General features: G+C 58.1%; 1 protein-coding gene across 1 annotated transcript; it reads right to left on the reverse strand.

Moving 5' to 3' along the window:
- Positions 1-718: 718 nt before the first annotated feature.
- Positions 719-26,969, reverse strand: KIAA0040. The gene is made up of 2 exons (XM_084866040.1): positions 26,651-26,969; positions 719-3,841 (listed from the first exon to the last, which is right to left on the reverse strand). The coding sequence occupies exon 2, from the start codon at positions 3,752-3,754 to the stop codon at positions 3,458-3,460; it is 297 nt and encodes a 98-aa protein (XP_084722166.1). The 5' UTR covers positions 3,755-3,841; positions 26,651-26,969; the 3' UTR covers positions 719-3,457.
- Positions 26,970-27,788: the final 819 nt, after the last annotated feature.

Here is a 27,788-nt window from a genome sequence, read left to right on the forward strand (position 1 = left end):
GGGGGGGGGGGGGCAGGCAGGGGCCTTCCTTCCTCAGCCCTTGCTGGTGGCCAGGATGTGGACCCCGACCCCCACGAGCTCCTGGACCCTGCTCTCCAGGGTGGTAGCCACTGGCAACACGTGGCTGCTGAGTGATGGGAGCCTGGCTGGTGTACCTCGGCGCCTGCACCTTCACTGCCATCGCGTCACTGAGAGCTGGATGTGGATGACGCACTGGCGGGCAGCGTAGTTGGGGGACAAACCCGTCATTCCTGGCCCTGGTGCGCAGCCCTGTGCCAGCCGGTGTGATGACCAGCTTGGCATCACCAGGGAGGGGTCAGGAGCAACTAAGCCACTGCATTTCATAGGAGGCCAAGCTATGGCCAACCCGGAGCGATATTTATATGTGTATATACGTGTCTCTCTGGAGGATTTTAATTTCTCCCCCTCCCAGGACCCGAGTGGACTCATGAGTCTGTTATGCAGTTTGTGCTGTTTTCCCTTTTCCTTGAGGAAGACATTGCCGGCCTCCTGCAGGGAGCCCTCCCGAGGTGCTGCCCGGGTGCCTGTGACGCCTGGACCCCCAGGCAGCTGCTCTGCCAGGGCGGGGCTGAGCGGGGAGGGACAGTGCCCAGAGGGAGTCCCTGCATCCGTCATTCCATCCGTCATTGAGTGATGTCTGGGCGAGGTCCTATCGAATGCCAGGAAAGGAAGGAGGCCAGGCGGGGCTTTTATTTTTTAAAGTATTTTATTTAAATCAGTTTTTCTCTTGATGTGTTTGAATTTTTTCAGAAAAAAAAAAATACTGACGAATACCGTACAATCTGGGCCACTTATATCCTTCTTGAAAGGGAGACTACCCTTTCTCCATACCCTCCCGCCCCCCAGTAACCGGAGCGCCAATCCGGGGAGCAGCAGCAGCAGGGGAGGGCCTGCTCTGACGGCGGGCTGGCTGGGGCTGGGTACACGTCCCACGGGCTCCCCGGCCTGTGCCGGAGGAAGCCCCTTCCCTACTACCCTCTTGTCCCTCATTAGCTTCACCCCCAGCTGGGCCAGGCGGGCTCCCCTCTGAGGCATCCTCGTCGCCAGAGGCAGGTCTGGGAAGGAAAGGAGTGAAGATGGAGATGAGGGAAGGGATGGAGCCAGGACAAGAGGGGATGGAGAAGAAAACAAGGGAGAAGGGAGAGGGAAATGGTGCTTGGGCTCCGTTCACGCCCCTTTACTCAACAGGCACGTGAGGCCTCCCCTGCCCGGGCCCTGTTCTCGGGACCCCAGGGAGGCCCCGGGGAGGGGAGGCTGGGTGGGGAAATGAGGGGCCTCGCTCAGGGCTCGGTGTCCTGGGTCCGAGGCCACGGGAGCAGCTGAGGTGTGCGTGCTCGTGCCTCGTGGTGGAGCTGGAGCAGGTGCGGTAGGTTAGGAGACAGCAGGGCCTGCACCCGGAGAGGGAGGCCTGTCGTGGAGGTGACACACTGCTCTCTTAATTCAAATGAGCAGCCAGTTGCCACGGCAACCATGTTCCTGGTGATCTTTCTTGGATCATATCTAACACCAGCCTCAGCCGCCAGCCCCCACGTCTGCCCAACTCATCCAGTTGGGACTGCGAGTGCAGACGGGAAGGGCCTCGTCCTGGGCAGCAGTAGATTGTGTGTGTGGGGGGGAGGAAGATGACTAGCTGTCCTGTGATGTCCCAGGATAGTCGGCTGCTCTGTGACACGCTCTCCCTGTGACACGGGGTCAGGGAATCAGGGTGTAGCTTCTCTGCTCTCGGGGGTTTAGGAGTCAGAGCCTGAGAGCCTGGGAGACGTGGGGCCTCGTAGGGGGAAGGGATGACAGTGTACGCTACTGAACTCCGCGTCCCGGGTCACTGTGAGGAGACCTGGTCGGCAGGTACCTCCCAGCGTCCGCTCTGCATGGGCCTGGAGCACACCGGGGGGTAGTAGATGGAGCACATTTTCCCCTTAGCGCAATCTCACAGGGTTTCGTTTCTGCTACCGTAAGTACCATAGTTTAGCTATATTGTTAATGAAATGGCAATTGCACACCATTTGGAACAGCCTCCGAGGGCTGCAAATGAATTTGGCAGCACAGCCCGCTCCCAGGAATTACCCACCGTTGCAATATGGCCGCGATCCAATCCAAATACTAGCCAGCTCATCAGACAAGCGGGCTACCTCGGCCTCCAGCCTCAGCCTGGTGGGGAGACAGCCCTCAGCTCTCCGTGGACCTGGTCTCCACGTCCTCACCGACCTCGGGGCCCACGGGCCAGCCCTCCCCCTGGCTCTGCAGAACTCAGCACCCACCGCCACCCTCGCAGCCCAGAAGGCACCGGGGGGAACTGGCGAGGTATCACGGCTCACCTGCCGCCATCACAGACCCAGCAGCGTCAGGGACGGTTATGGGTGCCCACTGTGCGCAAGGCACTTGCCTGAGCCTCAAGATAAATATGAATAAACCTCTCTCTAGCTTCATCCTTTCACTTCAGTCCTTTCACTTCAGTCCGAATCTCCCACCTCCCGCCTGCAGCTCGCCGCCCGCTGCTTCCTGTGTGCCTTCTGCGAGGCCGGGCCGGCAATGGCTTCCTTCCTTCCCGCCGAGCGCCTCTGGCTCAGGGGATGCCCGGCTCAGGGGGCATCTCCTCCCACCTCCGCGCTGCACAGGAAGGACACGGCGCACCCGGCGGAGTGGGCGGAGCAGCCTCGTTACCTGGCGCCCATGCTCTCCAGGAGCCCGGCCAGAGCTGCATCCTGTGCGGAGGAGGGCCTTCCTGAGGGGCTGTGTGTGGTGCGTCTCAGCCAGGGGTCTCGGACCACATTCACCACCGACCGACCGACCGACCGGGGGAAGTGAGGACCTTGCGAGACCTTAGCTTCCGATGCATTCGGATCCATTGCACTTTGAACTTGCGCCCCTCGGAGCAGGGTCAGGAGCACGGGAACTGGAGGGTCCGCATTGATACACAGCGAAAGGCACTGTACCGGGTGCCGAAAAGTCCAAAGATGAGCCTTTCCAGCAAAAGGGTTTGCAGGGATCGGAGCGGGAAAGCTCACGCCTGTTACCTGAGGAGCATAGGGAATGGGGATGGAATTCATAACCCGGCCCGGCCATGCAATTGTGCACATGCGCCCGAACCTGGCCAGGCCCTCCTGCGAGATGTTCTTGCAAGAGCGGATATGTGCTGCGTGTGTGTGGTGTGCACGGTGAGCCCGGATGGTCACGGATCCGTGTTCCTTGTGCTTTTGGGTAAGGTCTGTGCCGGAAGCAGGCGGACGGCACGTCTGCGTCTGGAGCCAAGAGCGTTGCTATTGGACACACAGCTGCCCGGCCAGTGCCCACGCATTGTCCCCGTGCTCCCTGGGGGTGCCCTCCTGGGACCCTCAGTCTGAGGTGGCTCCCTGGCTGAGAAGCTCCTCTGTGGACACGCGTGTGATCTCCAGGCCCTGTGAGTCGTTGGAAGGCGGACCCTCTGCTGCCCGCCCGGCTAGACCGGCAGTGACGGCCTCTTCTCCAGCTGCAGGAGCTTGGGCTGGGCGGAGATCCACAGGTCTTCCTCGCCCTTCTTCCTCTTCCTCCTCTTCTTCCCCGGGCCGCGCTCCGGCTGCCGGCCCGCGCCCGGCCGGCTCCAGCAGCAGTGGCAGCAGACGAAGACCAGGGCGAGGAGCACCAGCAGCGGCAGCGCCAGCAGCACACCCAGGCAGACACTGTTGAAGAGGCCCTCCCGGTGCTTGGTCAGGATGGTGTCCCAGATGTCACGGAAGAAGGAGCTGAGCTTCTCCATGGCGCTCGGCTTGCCGCCACGTCCTGGGCTCCCGCTTGTGACCGATTCCCCCCTCGGGCCGAGGGTCTGGGCGTGCACGGAGGGCACCTGGAGAGAGAGAAGCAGATCGCTCAGGGAACAGGCAGTGGAATGCCCTACTGTTCTTAAGGACACCATCGATCCTGGGCTCAGGAAAGGGGAGAGCTGCACATTTCCAGGGTTCACTGGAATCCTACTGAGGCCCAATAAACAAGCTGTATGCACGCAGTTAGTCAATAGGCAGGTGCTCATTCTCGCCGTGCACGCACGCTCCTATGGGCGCAGGGTGTGACAATCGATAGGCTGTCAGCCTGGCACGCGGTGGGTGCACAGCGATTGTCGGACAAAGGGATCGTGTGCGGTCAGCGCCCTGAGGGCCGGCTCCCGGCCCGAGAGCTGCTCCCAGTCGCCTCTGCCCGCAGCGCACACTGGGACCTCCCGCCAGCACAGCGCCGCTCCCAGCGCACACGAAAGCGGAGGCGCGGGAGGCCATGCTGATGTCCTGCTGCCTGTCCGAGGGGACCTGGGCGTCCCCAGGCTGCGAGGTCCTGGGTCCCCATCAGCCTCGCTTCCCCTTCTTCCTGCCCCCTCTCTGCTCCGAGCCCCCAGCCCTGCTCCAGGCCCCCAGCCCTGTCCTCGCATCCCACTCCCATGTCTGACGGCACTGGCCATGTCGGGCCCCACCTGCTGGTTCTTCTCCCTCATCGCCCGGTCTGCTCCTGGCCTTCTGCCGAGTATGCCCACATCTTCCCAGCCTGCCCCCTCTGTACAGCGGGAAAGGGGTCTTGACAGTGACGGTACCTGGAACAGGGGTGGGGCCCCTGGATGCCTCCCTACTCCTGCCCGGAGCTCCGCCCACAGCGGGTCTTTCTGGTTGGTTGTCTGGGGGACCCCTCTTCCTCCGGCACCTCCCCCTCTACTCATGCATCTTGGCCTTCAGCGCTCAGGGGTAAGGTCTTCGAGGCTCCTTCAGTTCCAGAATCCCTGAGTCCCGTGTCCAAGCAAGATTGGAGGACAGGCATGATTCAAGGAAACGCAAGAGGCTTCTTGGTGCAAGACACTGCCCAGCACCAAAGGTCGCATTTGCTCTTAGCCCGGAGGCCGAGAGGCGATGGGACCCAAAACCAAAGCCACTGGCTTTCAGGCTGAAGACCCAGTCAGCTCTCTCACTGAACGGCGAAGAGCCTACATCGTTAAGGTTCTTTATTCATTCGAAGAACCTACAAATGCCACAGCAAAAACCAGACCCTGCCCAAGAGAAGGTTTACAGAAAGCACAGGGCTGCCCAGACAAACACAACAGGGGCCTGGAGTGGGAGGTGACGTGTCTGAGGACCCACAGTTGTGACAAACACCCAGAACCCTGGACAGGGGGCCCAGCGCTCGCCCAAGGCCGCCGGGGGGGGGGGGGGGAATGAGGAGGAGGAAGAGGAGGAGGAGGAAGAGGAGGAGGAGGAGGAGGTGGTGGTGATGGTGGTGGTTATGTAGTGCTTGCTTTTCCTCTGATACTTTAATCGCCTTTACGTGAATTGTAGCTTCTAAGTGAACAACAGGACAGTGCATTGTCAATGGGGGCAGCGCAGGGAGACGTGGCCCAGAATCACTGTTTCATTGTCTGTGCTCGGGAGCAGGGCCCTGTGGGCACCTGGGCCACAGTGTGTCACGATGGTGCCCTGGGCTGTCCTCGGGGTCTGTGTCCTTGGGTCACACGCTCTATACGTGTCCCATGTACCCAGGGCTCCCGTGTCCTTGGAAGCCCGCATGACCTCAGTCCGGTGTGCTGGCCGGTGGCCCCACGCCCCCGTGGTACGTCTTACGCAGCCGTATAAGCTGGCTCCCGGCACGGTGCCAGGGGTCCCCGGGAGGCATGTGTCACTTTACACCTGCTGGGCATTCAGTCCTGTCTTCACGGCTACCCCACCCGGTGGGCACGGCCATTCCGCAGGCCTCCAGCCCGGACCAGAGCACGGGCGGGTCCACAGTGCGCGAGGGGCGGTGCTGGCCTGGCTGGTTCTGGGAAGTTAGTGTCCTGATGCCCCAGGCCGAGCCCTTCCCTGGTGCTCTGCCTCCTCGTCCTTTGTCTTAACCCGCTTTTGGCAAGTAGCCCGGGATGTTCAGAATCTTACGCTACTTGGCTACTCCCCAGACTGACGTAAACGTTTATATTGGTCCGTCGTCCACAGAGGCAAAGAGAGTGACTTCCTGTTGTCAGATACTTTACAAATGCTTGAGAGACTTACAACAGAAACCAGGCCCTGCCCAAGAGAAGGGTTACAGAAAGCACACGGCTGCCCACACAAACTCCACAGGCAACAGAGGGAAGTGTTCTGAGACGGCACAGGCCCTCGGGGGCCTGGGAATGCCGCCCCGGTCTGCCCACAGGCCACCAAGCCCCGGGGTCTTGACAGGAAAACCTCCCGGCCACCCGCTGCCTCACTCCTCACACCCCTCACCGCCTCCCTGGCCCTGACCCGGCCGTGACCTCAGCCTTGGATGGGCCAGTAGCTTTCTGCTCTGTGGTGGGTGCTTTTCTCTGCTTTCATCTTCCAGGAGAGCTTTCCTGCGACCACACGCTCTCCCCACCGCGTTTCTGTGGTTCAGAGTAGATGCCGCCTCCACGTGTGTGGACAGTTTTCAGGAAGGTGGAGCCAGTTGGGGAGGCCCTTGTGGGTGGGCAGGCTCCTCACGGAGAAGCCTGGGTGAGAAGATGCTCAGATCTGGGCGGGGAAACGTAGGACTGGGCAGGGCGCAGGGGCCTCCGGGTTCGCCCGCGAGCAGAGAGGAGGCTGTGGGCTGTGGCCAGGGTTCCCAGGGCCTTAGGGTGCGTGTTTCTTTGGGGGCTTTGTAACGGGAGGCAGGTGTTGTGATCAGAGCTGCCCTCAGGAGAGGATGACGGGATCTGAAAAGCCCTGGGGAATGCTCTCAGAGAACTCTCTGTGCATTTACAGTCAGTCAGTGAGCACCCAGTGTATGCCCCATGTGGCGTCAGGTGTTGGGGATTCCGCAGTGAAGGACAAAGATGGTGGTGTCTGCTATCACAGAGCCTCGTACGATCGGATCACAAAGGGATTATGCCATACAGGTCAAACAGAATCAGCAAATTCCAACTCGGGCTGCCTCGCTGGCTAAACTAGAAGCATGTGTTTGAATTATGTGTTTATTCCAATGTCCCAGGCCCTCCTGCCCCTTTGTCTCAAACGCATCCATCCCATGGCACCCGAAATAGCCTTTGAATGAATAGAATTCTCTTCAGGCTTAAAGCGAAGTCAGTAATTCCCGTCTGGATCCCTAAAGGTACTGATTTGTGTCGGCTCCACACAGCCAGAGAGTAGTCATTAACGTCTGGGAACCCGGTCGGGGGAAATGCGACTAAAAGGCGTTCCTTATACCTTTTACTCTGAGAATTCTCCTCTAGGCCCCGGCACTCGCTGGGCTCGCTGGTCTGCAGAGTCTGATTAGTGTTTATGAGCCTGGAATGACTAGCATTCCCGAACCGATCAGAGGTGTCCTTGGTGGTGAGCTAAGTCAGTGCTTCCCCCTAGTGGACAGCAAACCCTGGCTCGCAAGCCACATGCAGCTCTTTGGCCCCTTGAGTATGGCTCTTCCACAAAATACCATGGCCTGGGCGAGTCTACTTTGAAGAAGTAGCATTAGAATAAGTTTAAGTTTAAAAAATGTGGCTCTCGCCGAAGCCGGTTTGGCTCCGTGGTAGAGCGTCGGTCGGCGGACTGAAGGGTCCCAGGTTCGAGTCCAGGCAAGGGCATGTACCTAGGTTGCAGGCACATCCCTAGTAGGGGGTGTGCAGGAGGCAGCTGGTCGATGTTTCTCTCTCATCGATGTTTCTAGCTCTCTGTCTCTCTCCCTTCCTCTCTGTAGAAGAATCAATAATATATATATATATATATATATATATATATATATATATATATATATATATATATAAAATGTGGCTCTAAAAAGAAATTTCAGTCGTTGTACTGTTGATATTTGGCTCTGTGGACTGAGTTTGCCGAGCACTGGCCTAGACTGTTGTGCAGAAGGAGCCGCGCTTTGGGCCTCTGACATGCTCTCCGGGGAGCCGTCCTCTGGTGCCTCCTGGTGTCGCTGCCGCGGAGCCGGTTCCCCTCCCCACCAAAGCGGTGCCCACCAACCTTGGTGTTCGGTTGAGATTGTGGGGAGTGATTGTGGGGATTGTCGCCCTGTGTTTCAGACGTTTAGCCCCCAAATGTCTGGGAGCACAGGGTGACGATGCGCTCACTGTGCTTTTTTCCAGACGAACAACCGGACCTCTGGCTTCTCCGGAAAGGACTCTGGCTGAGCCCAGCGGCAGCGGCAGCGAGTGGGGTGTCCGGCAGCAGGTAGGCGCCCCCAGGGGCCTCTGCGCCGGGTGGCTGTGGCTGTCAGAGCCTCCGAGGAAACGAGGAGGGGACGAATCCTCTGTTTGTGAAGAACACTGCCCCCAGCGGGAGACGGAGGAGATGGCGCTGGGGCGGGAAAGGCGGGTGCAGGGGGTCCAGGCCCCACGTGGGTGTTCTCTGGAGGGTGTGGGGGGAGGGACGTGAGGCGGTGTCCCTGGCTGTGCTGTGCTGGCGTCTTCCAGCCCCCGCCTGGCTCAGCCATCGAGGCTGGTGCATTTATTTTCTCTCGGTTGGGAATCGCATCCAACAGCCTGTGCTCGTCTCCCCACCGTCTGTCCTTGGGGTTGACGACATCTTAGCCAGCCCAGGTGTCCCCACCTGCCTGCCCACACGGGGCCCCAGCGCCCAGACCGCTGTGCAGTCCTGGCGGGACCCCGGTGGTGACGGTGGCATCTCACAGGCCATCGCTGGCCCGAGGGGAACCTCCGCCAGAGGTTAACGCTGCTGCTGAGTATGTGTTCTCGGTGGTTCTCGCCTGGCTCTCCTGTTGTGCTCAGGGCCCCTCTGACCAATGGAAGGTGCCATTTTGTACAGAAACGGTCGCACCCCAGCAAGTGACCTGCGTGTCGATGATCAGGTTTATAACTGACCCAGGCCTGGGCGTGATGACACAGATGCCTGTATTCTCCCCAGTTCCCTTAACTGCTGCCCCAGAGCATGCGCACGCGGTGTGTGCCAGACGAGAGTGTGCGGGGGAAGTAGGTGGCAGTTCCCTCCCAGTCAGTGCGATCGTTATGGTTGATTTTGAACAAAAGCACGAGCTCCTGATGTGGGCTCACTGGAACACCGCGACCATTAGGATGAAGTGACGCTCTGTCGTGTGGACATTGCGCAGGTGAGTCGGTGGCGGGGTCCCTGCCCGCTGAGGAGGAGCAGAGGCCAGAGGGGCTGCGACTGGCCGGACACACGATGGCGGTTGGTGGAGTCCGGCGAGAATAGATGTTTTCCGACTCCTGCTCCTCCCGCCAGGTCTTCCCACAAAAGTTCTTAAAAACGAGCCTCTCCCCGGGCACAGCGGACTGCTTCCCGGCCCCCGTGCGTCGCTGCGGGCCGTGAGGGAGCTCTGGCCACAGCCGGTTCCCGTGTTCTCGCTCCGCTCGCTCCGGGCTGGTGACAGGCACAGGCCCGGGAGGATCGGGCCCTGGATAACTGTGGGGCACGGCGCCCCCTGCTGACCGCAGTCAGGAGGGGGTGAGGGAGAAGGGAACCTCCTTGGTGCAGCGGAGAGGGAGGGGCCTGTGCTCGGCAGTGAGCCTGCGCGGGTCCTGGCTGCAGCAGCGAGGCGATGACGCAGCAACTCCCCGGGCGCCGCTTCCATCCAGCAGGGCTCAGCCAGGTGCTCCCGGTGCCGTGCGGGGCCCGCATTTCCCGGGCTCGAGCCCTGACTCTGCTCCTCACTCTGGGCGGGGCTCCGTGTGCCCATCCCTGAGGTGGTAACTGGTGGTTGTGACAAGTCAGTGAGGCCAAACAGGGAGGAGGCAGTGCTGGTTCTGGTCGTGGCTTTGGGTCTGTGGGCCTCCTTAACGCGAAGGCGCTGTCTCTCTCCAGAAAGGAAATTCTTTCTAACTAGCCCATCCGTCTCCAAAGAGACCGCTTCAGCATTAAAACATGGACGTCGCTCAGAGCAGCGTCCGGAGCGACAGTCTCTCGCCCTCTCTCCGGGAGCTCGTCCCGGGCGGAGTTGGGCCTCATCCCCTCCATCCCCCCCCCCCCCCACCCCAGTGGCCTCTGTCTCTGCGAATGCACACACACATCCCTGTGGGCTCGCTTCCCTCATGCTTGTGCTCCTGACTTGCAGCGATGCACTCGCGGTGGGCCTGCCTGGTCACTGTGTGCTGAGGGAATGACTTCTTTCCGGGCTCGGACTAAGCCGCAGACTGACTGCGTGTCCTTGGTCCCCCTCCCTCCCATCATGGGTCAAACTGTGTCCCGCTGCACAGGCCGGGGAAGTCCTGAGCCCAGGACCGCACCCCGGGGTCTGATGTGGCCACGGCCTTCCTGCAGGCGCACTGAGGGAAGAGGTCAGATGTCATGTGATGTGCTGGGGGAGGGTGCCCTCTGAGAGGGGGTCTGGGCACAGGCGGGCGTGCACAGAGGGAGGCAGTGGGAGGAGACACTGATAAGGGGGCCCTTACAGGGAGAGGGGCCCGGGCTTCACTAGGAACCTGCCCACCAACACCCGGAGTTCGTATTTCTGTTGTTGAAGTCCCCAGCGTGTGGCACTGTCAGGGCAGCCCCAGGGAACTAGCGACACACCCCTTCTCCCCGACTCCACACACACACACACACACACACACACACCCACCCCCCGGCTGGACCCTGCGGCTCCACCTCCAAAATCCATGCCTCCCAAATCCGCCCAGCTCTCCGTCCATGGCCAGGCCACCACTGTCTCTCATCCGATGACTGCGACACCTTCCCAATGAGGCGCTGGTTCCCCAGGTCCCTCTAAAGCCTGCATCCCTGTCCCCCCACCCCCCACCCCCCATGAGCCAGATCACGTCACTCCCCACACCCTGCACCTCCACTCACTCCCATCCCCCTGGCTTCCCAGCGCCTATAGAGTGAAACCCGAACTCCCTTCTGTACCCCCAAATGCCTCCATCACCTGGCCCTGCCTTCTTCTCCATCCTCATCCACCCCTTCTCACCTCCCGCACCTGGGCACACCTACTGCAGGCCTGTCCGCCCAGGACCTTGTCTGTCCCTGGTGCACTAGCTCTCAGATCTTGGCGGGTGTGACCACTCCTCACATTCAGGGCTCAGCTCAAATGCATTTCTGCTGAAATGTGAGCTCAGCTGTTACCCCATCAAGCCCCACCCCCAGTCAACGCGCCAGGCCCGTCCTGCTGCCCCTGTGGCAGGAACTTCTCCTCACATGTCACTCACGTGTCGTGTCTCGTCACTGCAGGCTACACATCGCTGACTGCCTTCCTGTGCCCGAACGGGAGCGCAGTGAGGAGAGGGCGCTGGCCTGGCCCATTCTGTTTGGATGCCCAGGGCCTGAACGAATGAATGAGGTCACGCCAGTGACAGGGCCTCCAAGAAAAGAGATCTGGAAAAAACGTTCATCGGTCAACCCCGGTCACCCGGGAGGGAGCAGGGGCAGCGAAGGCCATAGGACAGCGACCACCAGGCACGTCTCTGACTAGACACTGGTGACAGTCACTCACCACTTAGCCCACAGGCCAGCCAGGCCCTCCAGCCAGTAACTCTTTTCAGGAGGAAATAATGATCTAGAAGATGCCATATCGCTGAGGCAGCAGGGAGTGTGTGTGTGGGGGCGCCTTTATCAGTGCCCAAATAATTGCCTACCTTCCTTTCGCTCGGCCACAAAGGGCTCATTGTAGCGGGGACTTTCTGATAACAAGGGATCCTGTCCTAATTACTCTGCGCTGTTTCAGGTTCAGCAGAAAGGAAAATGAAAATGCTCCATTCATTTCACTCCAGGTTCAAATGAGTCAGTCTTTCAATCAATCAAGGATTAATTAAATTGTGCTAGGAAGTGCAGGGGAGGTAAAAGACACCCTCTCTCTACTCAGAGATGATACCAGGGAAATAGAGAGCAATTTAAGAACTCTGGAAAGAGTTTACGGTTTTCACCTGGGCTTCCTCTGACTTCCGGTTGGGGAAGGCCTAGGGGCTCCAGCCACTTTATCTCCATGCCTCTTCACCTCCTCTTCTCTCTTCTCATCCCTAATTACATGGTCTCCGCAGGGTCCATGCGAATAGTCTTTTCCAGGCACCCTTAGGATTTGACACTAGAAGTCGCGTCTGAGTCTCTGAGAATCCCAACTACGCTAACTTCAGTCAATACAGTTCCTGCTCCAGCCCATTAGCAAGGCAACAACTTCCTCATATTCCCGTCCCTGAGATGATCAAGGACATTTTCTGGTGCTTCTTCTCCCAAACAGAAAACTTATGGTCAAGAATGTGGCCTCCTCCCCTAATGGAGTGTGGAATCTGGGCAACATTCGCTTAAGCACTTTTTCAAGTTTTCTCTCCTGTAAATAGATATCAACACATTTCTCCGGGGGCTAGTGTCCCACCCACTGCGCTACATCAGTTCTTTGAATCCTAACCCAAGGATATGTTTATTGATTAGAGAGAGGAAGGGAGAGAAAAAGAGAGGGGGAGAAAGAGAGAGAGAGAGAGAGAGAGAGAGAGAGAGAGAGAGAGAGAGAGAGAGAGAGAGAGACATCAACTGGTTGCCTTAGTATGCACCCCAACCAGGTATCAAACCCACAAACTAGTATGTGCCCTGACTAGGAATTGAACCCGCAACCCATTTGGTGTACGGGGTAATGTTCCAACCAACTGAGCAACCCGGTGTGCTATAATACATCATCTTAGCCTCAATACCTAGCACAGGACCTGGTGGGTTGGTAATAGATCTTTGTTGAATGGATAGATGGGAGAATGAATGAATGAATGAGTGGGTAAATGAATGAGTGGGTAAATGAATGAGGGGATGAATGCCTTATTGGGAAGAATAAAATAAGCCATGTGTGGAAGCATGCAGCTTAAGTACACCTCACACAGTGGGTTCCCTACAATTGCCTTGAGAATGACATCCCACTATCTTGGTTCTTACACTACTCTCTCCATTTAAGAAATTACTTCATTGTGACCAGAGTTGATCCGTTCTCACTGAGCTGGTGTGAAGAGGGAGCCAGCCTCCTCCCCGGGAATCAGGGCAGACAACTGGCCGTTGCTCCGCCTTCTTGCTCTTTCCATTCACCCGCAGCCCCGCCGCCCGCTGCTGCCCTCCTGCCCTCCTGCCCTCCGGGGCCAGTTTCTGAGGGGCGCCTTGTTTGCCATCGCTATCACCTTTCTCCTCCCGCTTCGGTGAGAATGCGCGCTTGTTTTCCTCCGGCGGCCTCTGCTGACACAGATACCTCAGGAGGCACAGCCGCAGCAGAGGGCTGTCAAAAGGTCTTATCGCCTTCCCCAGGGACAGAGGGTGATCTGTTGAGCCAAACGGCTGCCATTTGCTGCGTTCTTACTAAGAGCGCAACTCGGGGTGTGTAATCCAGGCCAGGCTCATTCAGCAACTCAGGAGGGTGGGGGGCCTTTGTGGTGCCATTACACAGATGGGAAAACCGAGGCTACCAGAGACTAAGTGCTTTGCCAAGGCTACCGGGCTGCTAAAGTTCAGAAGAGGTTTGACTATAGTCCCCATCTGAACCCCAAGATCCTATACTCTGAATTAATTAAGACACCTCGGAGCCTTCAGGCAGCTCACATTTTCATAGGACCAAACATGTGAGAAGTCCAGAATAATATCACCCTGACAGTGGGTATTGGGGATTATAGCCACCTCATGGGCACCTTTGTTTTAGTTTTTTTCCTCTTCTGATTTCATATGAAATCCTCAACCTTTAGCTAGTCCTGGAATTTGGCCACACGAACCTCCCACACGGCTGAGGTCGGCCGGAGCTTTCGAAGGGCCTATGTTCCTCCCGTCGCACACCCTGTCCCCCGCCTGCTCCACCCGGTCCTGTCAGATACCTGGTCCCAAGCTTGTGTTCCCTGGCCTGTCCGCTCCCGCTGGAGTAGGGACCACACCGCTTGTTCTGGGCGCTGTCATCTGTGGAGGGGACAGCCCCCCAGGGGGCCTGACACACAGAAACAGGGAAAGGTAAAGGCGGCCTCACTAGCCGGCTGCCACCTCCAGCTGGATGCCTGACGCTGGTCTTTGCCTGGGCTGATGGGACAAAGGGTGAGGAGGAGGGACGTTTGAAGAGGCATGAGTAGCTATCAGAACTAACGCCCAGGACAGGACGAAAGGGCGGAGAGGGGCGCAGTGGGAGGGGCAGTCAGCTGGGAGCAGAGGACCACGTTCGAGTCTCCGTTCAGTTTCCTCCAAGCGCCTGACCTTGGGCAGGTCGGTCCAGCTTTCTGAGCCTTTCCCTCATCTGAGCTAGGGATCTATTCGCCCGCCCGGATATTTCTCGAGATTGTTGTGAAGACCACACAGACTGTGTGTGAAAAGGACTCCGGGAAGGGAAGACTGCCGTCGAAATGCATGGCGTGGCCTGGGAGAGGGTGATAGTAAAAAGCTGAATTAAAGCTCAAGTGAGAACCCTGGGCGGGTCTCAGGGGCACAGCCCGCCACCCCCCCGCCCCCTCCCGCCCCTCCCGTCCCCCCTGGTCCTTTATGAATGGGCATCATTATCGGCTCTGTTTCCAATTTGGAGAATTTGTGGGCACACGTCGTGACACTGCTCACACTTGTCTTGGCCGTCTGCGTCTATCTGATCTGACCACATCCTGGTGTTTGGCTAATAAAGCCCGTAGCCATGGTTACAGTGATGGAACACCTTGGTCACACAGCTCTCATTTTTACTTCTCAGGCTGCTCGGCTGAGAGAGTGGAGCCAGGGTCTGTGGGTGTGGTGGGTGCCTAGGTGGGTTTATTTTTGGAGACGGTGAGCCGAGGCTCTGAGGTCACCTCTGAGTGAAGGGGTGGGAGGGCGGGGCCTTCTCCGCTCCACAAATAAGTGCGGAGGCGCGGCAACAGAGGGCCAAGTCTTCCCGAGTCACATCCTCTTGGAGGGAAAGAGTGTTTTTTGAAAAAGCAAGAAGACAACCAGGCGCTTGTGTGAAGGCGGGTCTCCCACTCAGGTGGCAATGAAAAGACAGGCCTTCAATTCGAAGTTGCATAATTCTCCCTTAATATTGCAGAAGGGGACTCGGAGTTCTGCAAACTTTGCAGCAATAACCCAACGGCCGATTCCTTTCTCTCGGCGGTGGCCAGGGAGAGGTGGGTAGGCTGGAATACTCGAAAACTAATGGGGTGGCGAGAATATACAATTATGCAACTCAACAGCAATGCAGATACGGGCTCATTTTCCTTCCCATTTCCTCCCTCCGTGGAATGTTAACAGAAGTTCAGGACAATTAAAAGCCCAGAGCTGCCTTGCTGCAATATTAAGGCTCAAAATGTAAAGGCCAGGCCATAGCGGGAGCGGGCAGAGCTGTCCTGGTCCAGCGTGGCTCAGCGAGGCACAGATGCACAGTGTGGGGTGTCCAGACCCTCTGAGCCAGCTGCCTCCCCCCATATTTCCCCCATAACCCCCCAGCAGGGGCTGTGCAGAGGAGCTGGTGTGGCTGGAAGACGACCATCACTTCCTGTCTGCTCCATCTGCACCCTCCTGTCCATGCCGGGTTTGCACGGGGTGATGAGTGACTGCTGAATGCAGAGCACCCATGCGAGTGCCTGAAGGCTTACCGAGCACCCACTCTGGCCAGCAGCCCTGGCGTAGACGGCGTTTTCTCAGTCTAACTGCCCTGCCCAGCTCCTGCACAGAGAATTCTAGAATGGCCACTGCCTTCACCCCATCCCTGATCCCCTCCATCTGCCTGCTCTCGTCCCCAGGCGTCTTCCTCTCTACCTGTAACGTGTGCCGATAAGCCATTGGGGAGAACGGACAGAAGAACCTGCTGGGGCGGGGGTGCCCCACAGATGCTAACGTGTACACACATGCATACACAGCACACACCCTCACTTCGGCCTCAATCCCTCACTCCCCCCCGAAAAAATCTCTCTTCCATCGTTGCCTGGAGACCCCACGCTTTGTGAAGACTTTCTGGAAGTGGGGGAGGTGAGGCAGGGAAAGGAAGACCTTGTCTGATCGCACAGCAGAGCGGCCTCATGGCCCCACGGCTGGGCTGCCTGCAGGCTGGGGCCCAGCCTCTAAGCTTTATCTCCCACTGGCAGCACAGAATACATTTTTTTTTTTTTTTTTTTTATCAGACTAACCCTCCAAGTATCAGGGCTTGAAGAACTGTGACACGGGTGGGGACATTTTGATAGAACCACCGGTCTGATTGTGTGGCCCTGCCTCGCAGGACAGAGGCAGGGGAGGTCCTGGGTGGGCGTCGGCTCGGCCGTCACAGGCAGGGACAGGGGTCCTTTGGGGCCTGAGGAGAGCAGAGCCTGCGGGCCCGGGAGAGCCTGCGGGCCCCGCGCTGCCTCTGACTCTCTGGCTGTGTGTTCAGGCTCCTGCAGGCCACAGGAGCTGGGAGCTCGGCTGGAAGGTGGTGTGATGACCACGAGCAGGGGAGGCCCAGAGACTGGGGTCTCCGAGGCCGGCTCAAATTCTCCCCTGAGCTCCCATGTGTCCTTGGGAAAGGCGTTCAGCTGCCTTGGGCCTCAGTTTCTCCATCCCCAAAATGGGGAAAGTGATCGCAGTGTGGCCTGGATGGAAGGGCCCTGGGGCACGGCTGTGGTTTGAAGGTCGGGTCACATGCACTAACTTCAAAGAAATCCAGCATGGACACTGAAAGCTCCTGCCTGCGAGTGCGCCCTCAGGGGGTGGGACTGGGCTGCTATCTGGAGTCGTAACGGGAATCCTGGGGGCGTGGCAAAGACACACCTCAGTTCTGCGGGTGGCGAGTGGCCTGAGGATCTTGGGAAGTTGGCTCCCATGTGAGTCCAGATGGGCAGAGGGATGGGCACCCCACCCCCACCTGGTGGCTTTCACCTGGCCGTCTGGTGGCCAGGATTCCCCAGAGCTGGCCGAGCATGGAGCATGTCCCCCTGCTGAGCCAGTTCTGAGAAGCACGTTCCATCCTCTGCCCCAGGCCCTGGGCCCAGTGCTGCTTGTGGTTAACTCCATGACCTGGGGAAGTTTGTGTACAGTGGGTGCGAGTCTCTCTCTGCACATATAAAACTCATGCTGCAAGCACAGTCTTTGTATACGAAGAAGCTACTAGTACAAATAACCATTATCTGCATCAATGGAATGTGCCATTTGAATCACTTTTCCTGAAGTTGCACATGGGTTATTTCAAGAAGTGCTGGTTACAAATCTGTGTGACCACCGTGGTGCAGAGGGAGGACAAGGAGGTGGGGAAGCCGGCTCCTTCCAAGGAGTGTTTCTTAACGAAGCTCAGAGCACTCCGGCCAGGGGCCAGGGTGAGTCCCCGAGCCCCAGCCCTGCTTCCTCATCTCTAAGACAGGAAGGTTGTGAAAGCAATATGAGAGCATCTTGAGCCCTTTACAAACTGAAGATGCCCTTTTCATTTCCAAAAATAACCACAGCAATGAGAGGCTAAAGTGAACATCAGAAAATCCCAAGTGCAGACACCAGGAGGAAGGAGAAGGTCAATGTTGGTTGGGTTTGGGGGGAGGGGCGTGGAGGAGATGGAGGTTGTGCTGGACCCTGTGTGAGTGTCATCACCCGGAGGGCTGGACACTGGGAGGGAGAGGGAAGTTGGGGTGCAATGGGCAGGAAGGGCCGCCAAGAGCAGAGTGTGGGCCTGGGTGGCAGGGCAGAAACCCTCCGAGGAAGAGCGGGGTTTGAGTGGTTCAGGAAGGCCGGTGAGAGACAGACGCTGTGCTGTGATGGGTCCCAGGGAGGCCCCGGAAGTTGGGGAGCAGGGAACACAGTAGGGCCAGTGTTTCAGACCTGATCTCTCTGGTCAACCAAAGGACGCCTTGGCCAGAGCTGGGGACAGTGCAGGGTTAATCACCAATATTACAATTTAAAAAAACCCTTCTATTAATAGCTCACTTTCTCCCTCGGGCAAAATCTGATTAGGAACTGAAATGAAATATCACCAAAGCAATCAGAAAGAAATGGCTATTTATCTCCTGCTCCCTTGGGATGGGGGGGGGGGGGGGAGATTAAAAGTCCGAAGTAATGGCTTCCCAGGCCCCGCGGACACCGGGTGGCTTGGCTGGTTCATTTGTGAGTGGGGACGGTCCATCGGGGATCCTGCGCTTGTAACTCATCTTAATTTTTCAAAGGCTCTGCAAACACTTCTGCCGGGTGCAGGACGGCGGACAGGAGCGGGGTTCTCGCCGTTTCTCAGCCGGAGGAGCTGGAGAGCAGTGTGCAGTGTCGGTTTACGACAGCAGCTGCCCGCGGCAGGCGGGACTCGGCCTCCGGTGTCCCAGTGGATGCTCTCTCACTGCCCCAAGTCCCAAAGAGCGACAGGGGACGGAGCACCCGGGGCCATCACCTCTGCGGCCACAGGCCTTTGTTTCTCAGGCTCCCTGGGATCTGCGGTTCTCCCTGGTTTGGGGCCCCACACAGGCTTCTTATCTGGAGCCCCCAGTGCCTCCCAAGCCCACCCAACCACTGCCCTGGGCCTCGGCAGAGCACAGGGAACGGAGGAGAAAGCGGGACGAGTGAAGCATCCCAAGGGAAAGCGGACACATGGTGGTGGGAGCAGCAAGGGTGTGTGGCCTGAGCTGGATGACTGGGTGCAGGAGGAGGGGATGAGGGGTCCCAGGTTACTCAAGAAAGCAGAGCTGTCTCCGAAGAGCCGATCAGGGGTGCCAGATCTGGAGGTTCCTAAACTCCCTCCGTTACCATATCGACACTTCCTCAACTCCCTCCAGCCACTGGTCCATGGACTCCTGAGCAGCCTGGCCGCAGGCCAGACGACTCCTTCTTGGTGGCCCGGGAGAAGGGCTGCTGGGACACGTCTTCCCCGCCGTGCCCCCTGCCCAGGGCCCCGGGACAGAGCTGGGTGGCCGATGGCGTGCTGGGCTTGAGGTCCTGATGGGATGTTTTGCATGTTTGGCCAAGAAAGCAATTACGTAAGAAACCTCGAGTGGATAGGGAGTGGTAAGCCTCTTTCTCCTCCAACTTGAAGCACATTTGATCCCTCTGTATGTTCTTAGTTTTGGTGATAATCCTGATTTCAAATCTGGGGTCACAAAGGCAACCAAGCTGGTTCTAGTTGGCTGTAGTTCTTTCTCTTTCTCTCCCCCTACCATCTCCTAGCCGCCACCCCCTCCTGCACCTACTCAGTTAGCTACCCATGCAGCTGAGCACAGGTTGCTGGAAAACACACGAGATTATTCTCCCAAGAGGGGCTAGCCTCTGTCACAGGTTGCAAATTGGAAGCCCGTGAGGCCGATGTGACCATGAATGGGTTTTGTTTCTTCTACAGCTTTCCAGCTTCTTAGCACACGCTCCCTGTGTTCCCACCCACAGCCTGGGCCAAGGCCTGGATCAAAGTCCCCCTTCATCCCCCCGCCCCATTCACTAGCCGTCTGACCATCTCCTTTCCCTGATCCCTGGGCCACGTCTGTTTTGAGAAAGTCTGTGAGTTGAGATTGAGGTCCCAGGCATTGAGGTCACGTGCCAGTTGACAGGGGCTGGGAGTGCCATCTGCACAGGCACAGGTTTATGAGCCCGTGTTTAAGGAGCAGCTACTATGGACCAGATACTGTGCACTGGGAACTCAACAGAGCAGGGGCACCAGAGGACACCTGGGGGAGTCCGATCTTACCGGGGGTCACAAAAGTTACAAATAAAATAATGCCGGAGCCGGGGGAAGAACACTTAGCTCCTGGTAGAGTCCTCGGTTTCCTCATCTGCAACACAGGGACAGTAGCTGAGCTGTCACGAGGGCTAAATGAGAGGAAGGAGGTGAAGTGGCTACTACAGTGCCCCCCGGCACACACATATACAATGCTCCATGGATGTTGCTGTTGTTAGCTGTTGCTTCCTACCGAGTTAGTATTTTCTTTGTTAAGCATCCAAATAACTCTCTCTAGGACAACATGAATGTGTAAGATCAAAGGCAACAAATATATGGGACTAGGCATAGAAAAGTGCGCCACATAACATGCATATTATCTTCTAGAAAGGAAAGGGGATTGACAAGTATGTTGGTTAGAAAGTGGGGGAAGGGAAAATAGCCTGGCAGTTCCTCAAAAAGTTAAACTAAAAATTGCCAAGTGATCCAGTAATTCCACTCCTAGGTATGTGCCCAAAGCAACGGGAAGTAAGTACTCAGAAACAAATCCTTGTTCACCCATATTCGCAATTGTCAAAAGGTGGAAACCGCCTCAAAACCAATCAACAGAGGAACAGGTAAACAAATGGTGCCATAGACAGGCAATGGGATATTACTCAGTCATGAAAAAGCACCAAGCTAGACCATGGGTGAACCTTGAAAACACTGTGCCAAGTGAAGAAGCCAGACACTAAAGGTCATAGGTTGGATGGTTCCACTTACAAAGAATAACAGAAGAGATAACTCCACAGAGACAGCAAGCAGACGGGTGGCTGCCAGGAACTGGGGAGGGGAGCAATAGGGGTACCTGCTGAGTGGGAACGGGGGTTTATTTTGGGGTGATGAAAATCAAGGTGGTGGTTACACATCGTGAATGTACTAAACGCCACTGGATTGTTCACTTTAAAATGGCTAATTTTATGTGATGTGAATTTCTTCCAGGTAAAAATAATGTGGAAAGATATAATGCAAAGTTGCTTGAAACCTAGAGCGGTTAAGTGGAAAAGAATGGTCCAGTTTCCACTATTAATTGCTTAAGAAATAGAAAATGTCATAGTTGGGTGTTTTTTTTTTGTGTGTGAATGTATTCATTCACTCCAAAAGCAAATGTTGAATGACTGCACACCTCAGGGGTTTAAATGTTCCTATTGAAGGAATAATTTTTTTAAAACCACCAATCACTTATTCCTGGAAAATGTCAGTCAGGAAGGAGCTGGGACCTTCTTCCCCGTGTGGCACATGCTCTGTGACGGGGTCCCTGCCCCTGTGCAGACAGGGTGGGGCAGGCAGGGAGTCTGCGTGGGCCTGAGGTGTTCTTCCTGTGGCTGCTGGAGTCCCTGCGTCTGTCCACGAGGACACAGCGGCTGTCGGCTCTGTCCTCAGAGGGCCCACAGTGTCCTCTCTCCAAGTTCGACGAGCCCAGTGGTTGGGCATCGGTGAGTCCCCCGAGCCCACCTTGCCTTTTCCCGGAACCAGAGGCGGCTCTGGGCCAGCTGTCCGTGGGCGGGACCTGCGTTTCTAACCTGAAACCAGGGGAGCTCCAAGCAGGTGGCAGGTGGCGTCTGGGCCGCAGGTGTGGGGCCTCACGATGGGGCGGCGGGGTCCTGGAGCGTGTCCCGCGGCCGCTGTGCTCAGCAGGCTGTGGACCCTGGGCAGCGGGAGTGTTTCCGGTCAGGCGTGGACGGCAGGGTGACAGAGGGAGGCTGGAGGCCATCAGTGACTCCCAAAGAAGGGGCTTGATGGATGGGGCGTCCCTGCAGGGCTGGCTCCTTCCGGCTCTGCCCCTTGTCCGGGCATAAGGCGGCATCAACAGCGGTGATGAGCTCCGAGAGGTGGGTGGGGGGCCGTGTGTGCTTCGAATTCTTAGCTTCAACAGACGGCTAGGACAGCCCAGCCCGCACACTGAAAGCTCGCGGGGGCCGTGGACGGTCAGTGGAATTTTACTCCCGGTCCCTCTGGGCAGGTCCCTCTGGCCCCAGCGTTCATTCCTGGGTGGTTTCAGGCCACTACCTACAAGCGGCACCTGGTGTCTCGGGGTCACGGCCATGCACAGGCAGCGGAGGGATGCTGGGAGGCTGGCACCGTCCCCAGCGGAGCTCCCAGGCTGGGTGGGGTGGGCGGCACCTCTTGTTAGGGTGACCACGGTCAGTCCCGCGTCATTTAGGTAAAGACATGGCATGTCCACTGCCTGAGGGTCGGTTCCCATGATGCCCAGTGGCTGGACTCCTCAGTCCTCCTCTGTGCTTGCCCCACACCCCCCCTAAAGCCGCGAGCCACCCTTTCCTTCCCATGGCGGACAGCGCAGTCAAAGGGCATAATAGTTCTGCTTTTCTGCCTGTTTCTACGATTCGCCCACAAGGGAAAAGGAGCTGCTGGTGGGCCTTCCGTGGCCTCTCTGGGGGGCGGTGAGGACTGCCTGGGTGGAGAACAGAAGTCAATAGCTTGGGCAGGTCTACAGGGGCTCGTCACCCAGCCCCGTGCTGACCAGGAGGCCGAGCCGCGAGGGAGCTGTAGTTTCTCCCAGGGGCCGGGATTCGGTGGACGCTGTCCCGGCCCTGGGAGCCGCCCTGAGAGAGGAATCTTGGTTTCCATGAGGTTCATTCTGGAGTGAAGTTCATTCTAGAGCTCGTCCTTCCTGGTCCAGCCTCCGCCAAAGGCCGGCTCCTGGCTCCTGGCCCCCGGCCCTGGGATGCCCTGACAGACTGCTCAGCCCATGTGGAGCTCTGTGGCCCTGGGGGCCGCCTTTCCAAAGACTTGCGTAGCTTTTCCTTTTGCTGCTCGGAGAGGAAAGAGGCTGCGAGCCCATTTCTCTCCTGTGTTTGTGCCGTACTCATGAGCTCTCTGTGATGTGCCTGGAGCCGTTCTCACTTAGTGGCCCGCCATGTGTCCGTGTGTGAGGTATGCTGGCCCGTCCACTGGCCTCAGTATGGTTTCCATGGAACGTTTCACCAAACACCCAATGCCGTCCCTCTTACCCAGGGGTCTCCAGGGATTCTCGAAGATCTGCTTCCCATTTCCTCTGGAGTTTCGGGGGAAAGGGCCGGTTTCAAGGGCAGTCTGTCTGTTCGATCTGAGCCGGCATTCCAGTGTCTGTGTGTCCCCGTGTGTGAGGTGCAGAAGCTCCAGGTGACAGAACCCCGGGGTGTCCTCTATTCCTGAGGGAAGAGACCGAGCACGGATCCCCGCCCCTCCCGTCACCAGCTGTTGACCTGGGCACTCCCTTTGCCTTCCTGAACCTTGGTTTGCTCATCTGTGAAGTGAGGGGGTGGGTGTTTTTCCACTTGAAGACTTTGCATGTGCGGTTACTTCCTTTTCTGCATCAACAGCCAGCCCTGTCAGAAGCCTGTTGACTCGAACGTTTTGATGTTGGCATAACTTGCAAGCTTCGCTTGGTTGGAATATGCCAGGCTCCCCTGCCTAGGACAGAGGGAGAATCACACAGACACAGACACACCAGGGCAGGAACCGATGCACAGGGTCAGGGCCACTGCTGGTGAGGATCAGAGAAAAGCAGGCCCTCTGGGTGGATGAGGCTGCCCGGGGGTGGTCGTTGGCCGAGCACAGGGAAGACTGGCCTCTTTTAGCCCCAGGAGCCCCCAGGAGCCCTTGCGCAGTGTGCAGCCCGTATACGGCTAGTAAAGCAGCCACTTCTCTGGGCTCTGACCACTGTGGGCAAGGAGTGAAAAGCAGCAGCCAGAACAGATGTGTGCAGTGGACAGGACAGGAGACGCAATTGCTGCCTAAAAATATTTCTTGCAGCGAAAGAGCTGCAAGTCTGGGCCCAGGATGCCGCTCAGATCCCACACCTCCAGGTCCCATCTCCCAGCTCCAAGAGGAGCAACGGCAGTGAAGCCCCTCACCTCGTTCTAGAGCACATGTGTCAAACACAAGGCCCGCGGGCCAAATCCACAGGCCTTGCAATGTGGCCCGCACCGCGCTGTCATCACTGCACTCCGCTGTCAGTTTATGACATTGTCAGTTTATGACTGTTCAGTAAACCATTCAGCCCGCGATTTAGGCTGAATTTTAGATTTTGGCCCCTTCTCTGATTGAGTTCGACACCCCTATTCTAGAGCCTTACAAGGTGTGAAGCACAGTAAGTGTACTTTCTTTTTCATTCTGATTCTGATTTTAACCACTGCCCTGGTGAGGAACAATCCGCCAGCCCCATTTTAAATATAAGGGGAGTGATTCAGAGACTTGTTCGAGGGCCGCTAGTGGTCAAGGCAAGAATAGAACCCATGTCTGTCTAGTTCCAAGTTCAAGGTTTCTTTTCGTCCATAAGATCCTGACCTGGGCAGGGGCAGCCAGACCTAAAGGACTGTCCTATAGGGGCTTAGAATTAGCCTGAGAAAGCCATCTTCTTGTTTCAATGATGGCGGGACCCTCCCACACAGGTGCAATTGCTGGACTTTGGAGAGGTCTTGGCAGATCTTACAGTTGATCTTCTAGAGCAGTGGTCGGCAAACTCATTAGTCAACAGAGCCAAATAGCAACAGTACAACCATTGAAATTTCTTTTGGAGAGCCCAATTTTTTAAACTCAAACTTCTTCTAACGCCACTTAAAACTCAGAATAGACTCGCCCAGGCCGTGGTACTTTGTGGAAGAGCCACCGCACTCAAGGGGCAAAAGGGCTGCATGTGGCTTGTGAGCCGCAGTTTGCCGACCGCCGTTCTAGAGCATTCATTTCTCACTGGGCAGTGATGCTTGGGTGTCGGCATGTAATTTACCTGTGTGCCGTGAACCAAGGATTCTCCCCAGTAGCTCAGGTATCGCCCTGCCAGGCATCTGGGGAAAGCTGTGGGAATCTAGAGGGTCATTTGGAAGTCAGTCGTTGGAGGTCAGTGGTGTCAATGCTACTTTTAAGTCTTAAGACTCAAGAATCTCTCAAGGCTCTGGGCACCCGCATGGTCTCACGGAGGCTTCTCAGCCGCCTCCAGCGCGGCTTTTACGCACAACGTCTGGATAGCCTCCCTCTCTCTCAGCTCCCGACCCGAGTACGCACTGCTCACCACCTGAATCCCCCGGCACCTCTCCTTAACCCGACTTAAACGTGTCTAACATATCAGCTGCCTTCTCCTCCCGCAGTCCACGTCCCAGGCCCACTCCTCCTGTAGTTCCTATGATGCCCCCACAGGCGCCACCTCCCCAGCCCCGGCTCAACCCGAAGAGCATCCTGGCTCCCATTCACTCCTCCACATTCAGCTGGGCAGCAGGCACTCGGACTCTCCTTTCAAAAACACCACTGGCACCCTCTCTCCCCTCAGGGTCCACTGCCACCATCTGAGTTGAGGTCCTTCCCGTCTCTGCATTGCATCTCTCTAAGCCAGCTTCCATCTGGTCACTAGCTGTCGCTTCAAACACAAATCTGACCATAGCCTTTCCCTGCCTAACCCCAAACGACTTCCCATGTGGGAAGTTCTTAGTTCGGCCGTAGTCTCCCCATGACTTGTATTTCCCCCAGCCAGCCTGCCCTTGACTTGGCACATAGTCTTCCGTTGGCCCAAACACCCACCACCACCCTGCCCACCCAGCCCTCCGGCAGCGTAGACTCCCCAGATAAGACCTGGGGAGCTTATCACTCCCGCCCTGGGATGGCTCGGTGTCCCAGGGCCTCTGCCATTAGGATGTGGATTATTCTGAACTGCGGTTTGTTTTGGTATCGGTCATACTGATCAGACTTGGGTCCCCACCAGCAGAAACGGCCTCATTCTTTCGGGACTCCAAGGTCTCCACAGACTGCCTGGCGCACAGTAGGTCCAGTGTGTGTGGAGTGAATGATCGGATGGGATGGATGTGAAAGCAGTGACTGCGCTTGTGGAGTGTGTCATTCTCCCGGGTTCCGTCCTCGGGGAAAAGGGCAGACGCCTCCTCTCTGTGCTCCACAGGCTCACCATGGGCCACGGGTTTGGCGATGCGCCCCTCTCCTAAAACCGAGTCTGCGCTGGGGATGGGGACCAGAGTTTCAGAGGGAACGAAGGACTCGGTCAGACTTCCCAGCCCTGGGCCCGGGGGAGGCGTCATGGACCACTTAGCAAGGCCTGGCCGAATCCTTTAGGTGGTGCTTGCAAACCACTGGTAGGAACAAGACTGGTCAATGCTACTTTTAAGTCTTATGACTCAAGAATCTCTCAGTGGCCAACGGGACTTCAAAATGAGGGGTCCTGCCCGGCCGGCATGGCTCAGTGGTTGCGCGCCCACCTATACGCCAGGAGGTGAGAGTTTGATTCCAGATCAGGGGTTGCCAGCTGGATCCCCAGTGGGAGGCATGCAGGAGGCAGCCGATCCATGATTCTCTCTTATCACTGATGTTTTTATCTCTTCCTGTCCCTTCCTCTCTCAAATCAATAAAAGTATAGTTATGGGGGGTGGGGGGGGGTGAGGGGCCCTTAAAATTAGCTTCAGGTTCCTAGGAAGCTAGCGGAGCAGCCTGGGAGGAAGTTGCTTCTGAGGAGGTCCAGCGCACTCTCCCGCCCTGTCCCCATTCAGCAGGACGGAGGGGCAGCCTGCGGGGCTGCTTCGGTTTCCCTCTGGGTCAGCAGGCCTGGCATTCCAGGGAGCTAAGAGCTGCAGTTCACTTAGCTCTCTTATTACATAAGCAAGTGTCCTTGGAGCTCTGCAAAACTCCTAGGGAATCGGGGCTTATTGTGTCCCTCCAGCTGCCTTCCTGGGTGGGGTGAGGGCTGGCGGAGGGGCCTTGTGGAGAGGAAAGAAGTGAGGTAGCAAGCAGTCTGCGCCCAGCCATAGCAGGGAGCCCGGGGAGCCAGGGAGGTGGGCAGGCCCCCTTCCACCCCTGGCTCCAGGCCGGGTTTTCGTTGGGGCCACTTTCTTAGCCCGGGAGCTGGGGCTCCACCTGGGCTCACTCGGAGAGACGAGGAAGCGAACTTTTCGGAGGGTCACAGGCCTGGCTTCTCCAGTTGCCAGCGGAATGCCCGTCCCTTTCCCACGTCCCAGCGCAGCCAGGGCGCCCCGCCCCGCCCGCCCCACGCAACGGCCAGCCGCGCACGCAGCCCCCGGCGCTCAACCGCGGCCCGAGGGGAACCCCCCATCCCACACCCCCCAGGAGGGGCCGAGCTGACGTCCAGAAGGGCCAGGGGCAGGCGGCCCTGGACGCCACCCCTGAGCACCGGTCTCCTCCTAAAATAAGAAGTGATCCCTCCCAACAGATGGCAGCCGCGGCGCTAACTCCGCACACTCACCGCTCCGTCCCCGACGGGAGGCTCGGGCGCGTCCTGGGTCCAAGGGGCGCGGGGCCGGGCCGGTGGGACGTGGGGTCGCGGCGCCCAGGCTACCTGCGCCGGCAGCGGCGCCCTCCGTCCGCCCCGCCCGCCCGCCGGCCGGCGCCGCGCATGTTGGAGGTTTCGCTCCGGCTCCTCCGGCCCCGAGGTCGCAGCTGAACTTCCCGAACCAGCGCGGCTCCGGCTCCGACCCACCCGGCCGCTCACACCGCGGGCCTCGGAGCTGGGCACACGCGCCGGCCGCACCCTCCGTCTTCCCGCCGCCGCCCCCGCCCCGCCCGCCCCGCCCCGTGCAGTCCGCCCCCTGCGCTGGGCACGCCTCCGGGGACCGGGGCCGGCTCACGGGGAGTTCCCGGGAGCAGGAGACCTGGGGCGGGAAACTCTAGGGAAGCGGCCGTGCGCCCCACGGAGGGGACTTCTCGGGAAGGGAAGGGCGGGGGCGGCGGGGAGAGGCGGCCCTGGGCCGCTGGGTGAAGGCCCGGCCTCCTCCGGACAGACGTGACCCGCTCCCTCCCCGTGGCCACCGCTGCGCCCAGCGGGGTGCACGCAGCGCCTCTGACACTGGTGCCCTCCCTGAAGGCGTGAAGGGGCAGGGCGCCCACAGGAGCTGTCGGGAGGGGGGAATGCCAGGCCCTGTTCTGGTGGGGCCTCCTCGGTGTCATCTTCCAGGACTGGGACATGAGATGCTGCCCTCTTGCTGTTTCCGCCAGGTCCTAGGTCCCAGGTCCCAGGTGCTGAGCCAGGTCTGCACACCACCTGCTGTGCCAGGCTGGTGTCTCCTGGCCTGGGCAGGTCAGCGTGAGGGTGACTGTGCAGCCAGCTGTTTCCACGGAGAAACAGAAACCACATGGCTCTGAGCTGAAAGGCCAGGGAACACCCAGCCCTCCAGGCAGAAATGCCAAGAATGATTAAGGAAAAAGATGTTTTTTTCCCCCTCACACTGGAAGGAGAGTGGATGAGATTCTCTTCCGGGAAGTCCAGGGGGAGCACACGCAGTCTGGATTTGAACAGGAAGGCGGGGTGGTGTGTCCCGGAGCAGGTGGGCTGACAGGCACTCGCAGGACCAGCGGAGATGGCAGGTCGGGCTTGAAAGACAGTT

This window comes from Pipistrellus hanaki (genome assembly GCF_964339955.1).
Source record: "Pipistrellus hanaki genome assembly, chromosome: 18".
Taxonomy (NCBI): domain Eukaryota; kingdom Metazoa; phylum Chordata; class Mammalia; order Chiroptera; family Vespertilionidae; genus Pipistrellus; species Pipistrellus hanaki.

Excerpts from the sequence above, each read along its gene's own strand:
- KIAA0040 (XM_084866040.1), bottom strand. The coding sequence starts at position 3,754 with ATGGAGAAGCTCAGCTCCTTCTTCCGTGACATCTGGGACACCATCCTG.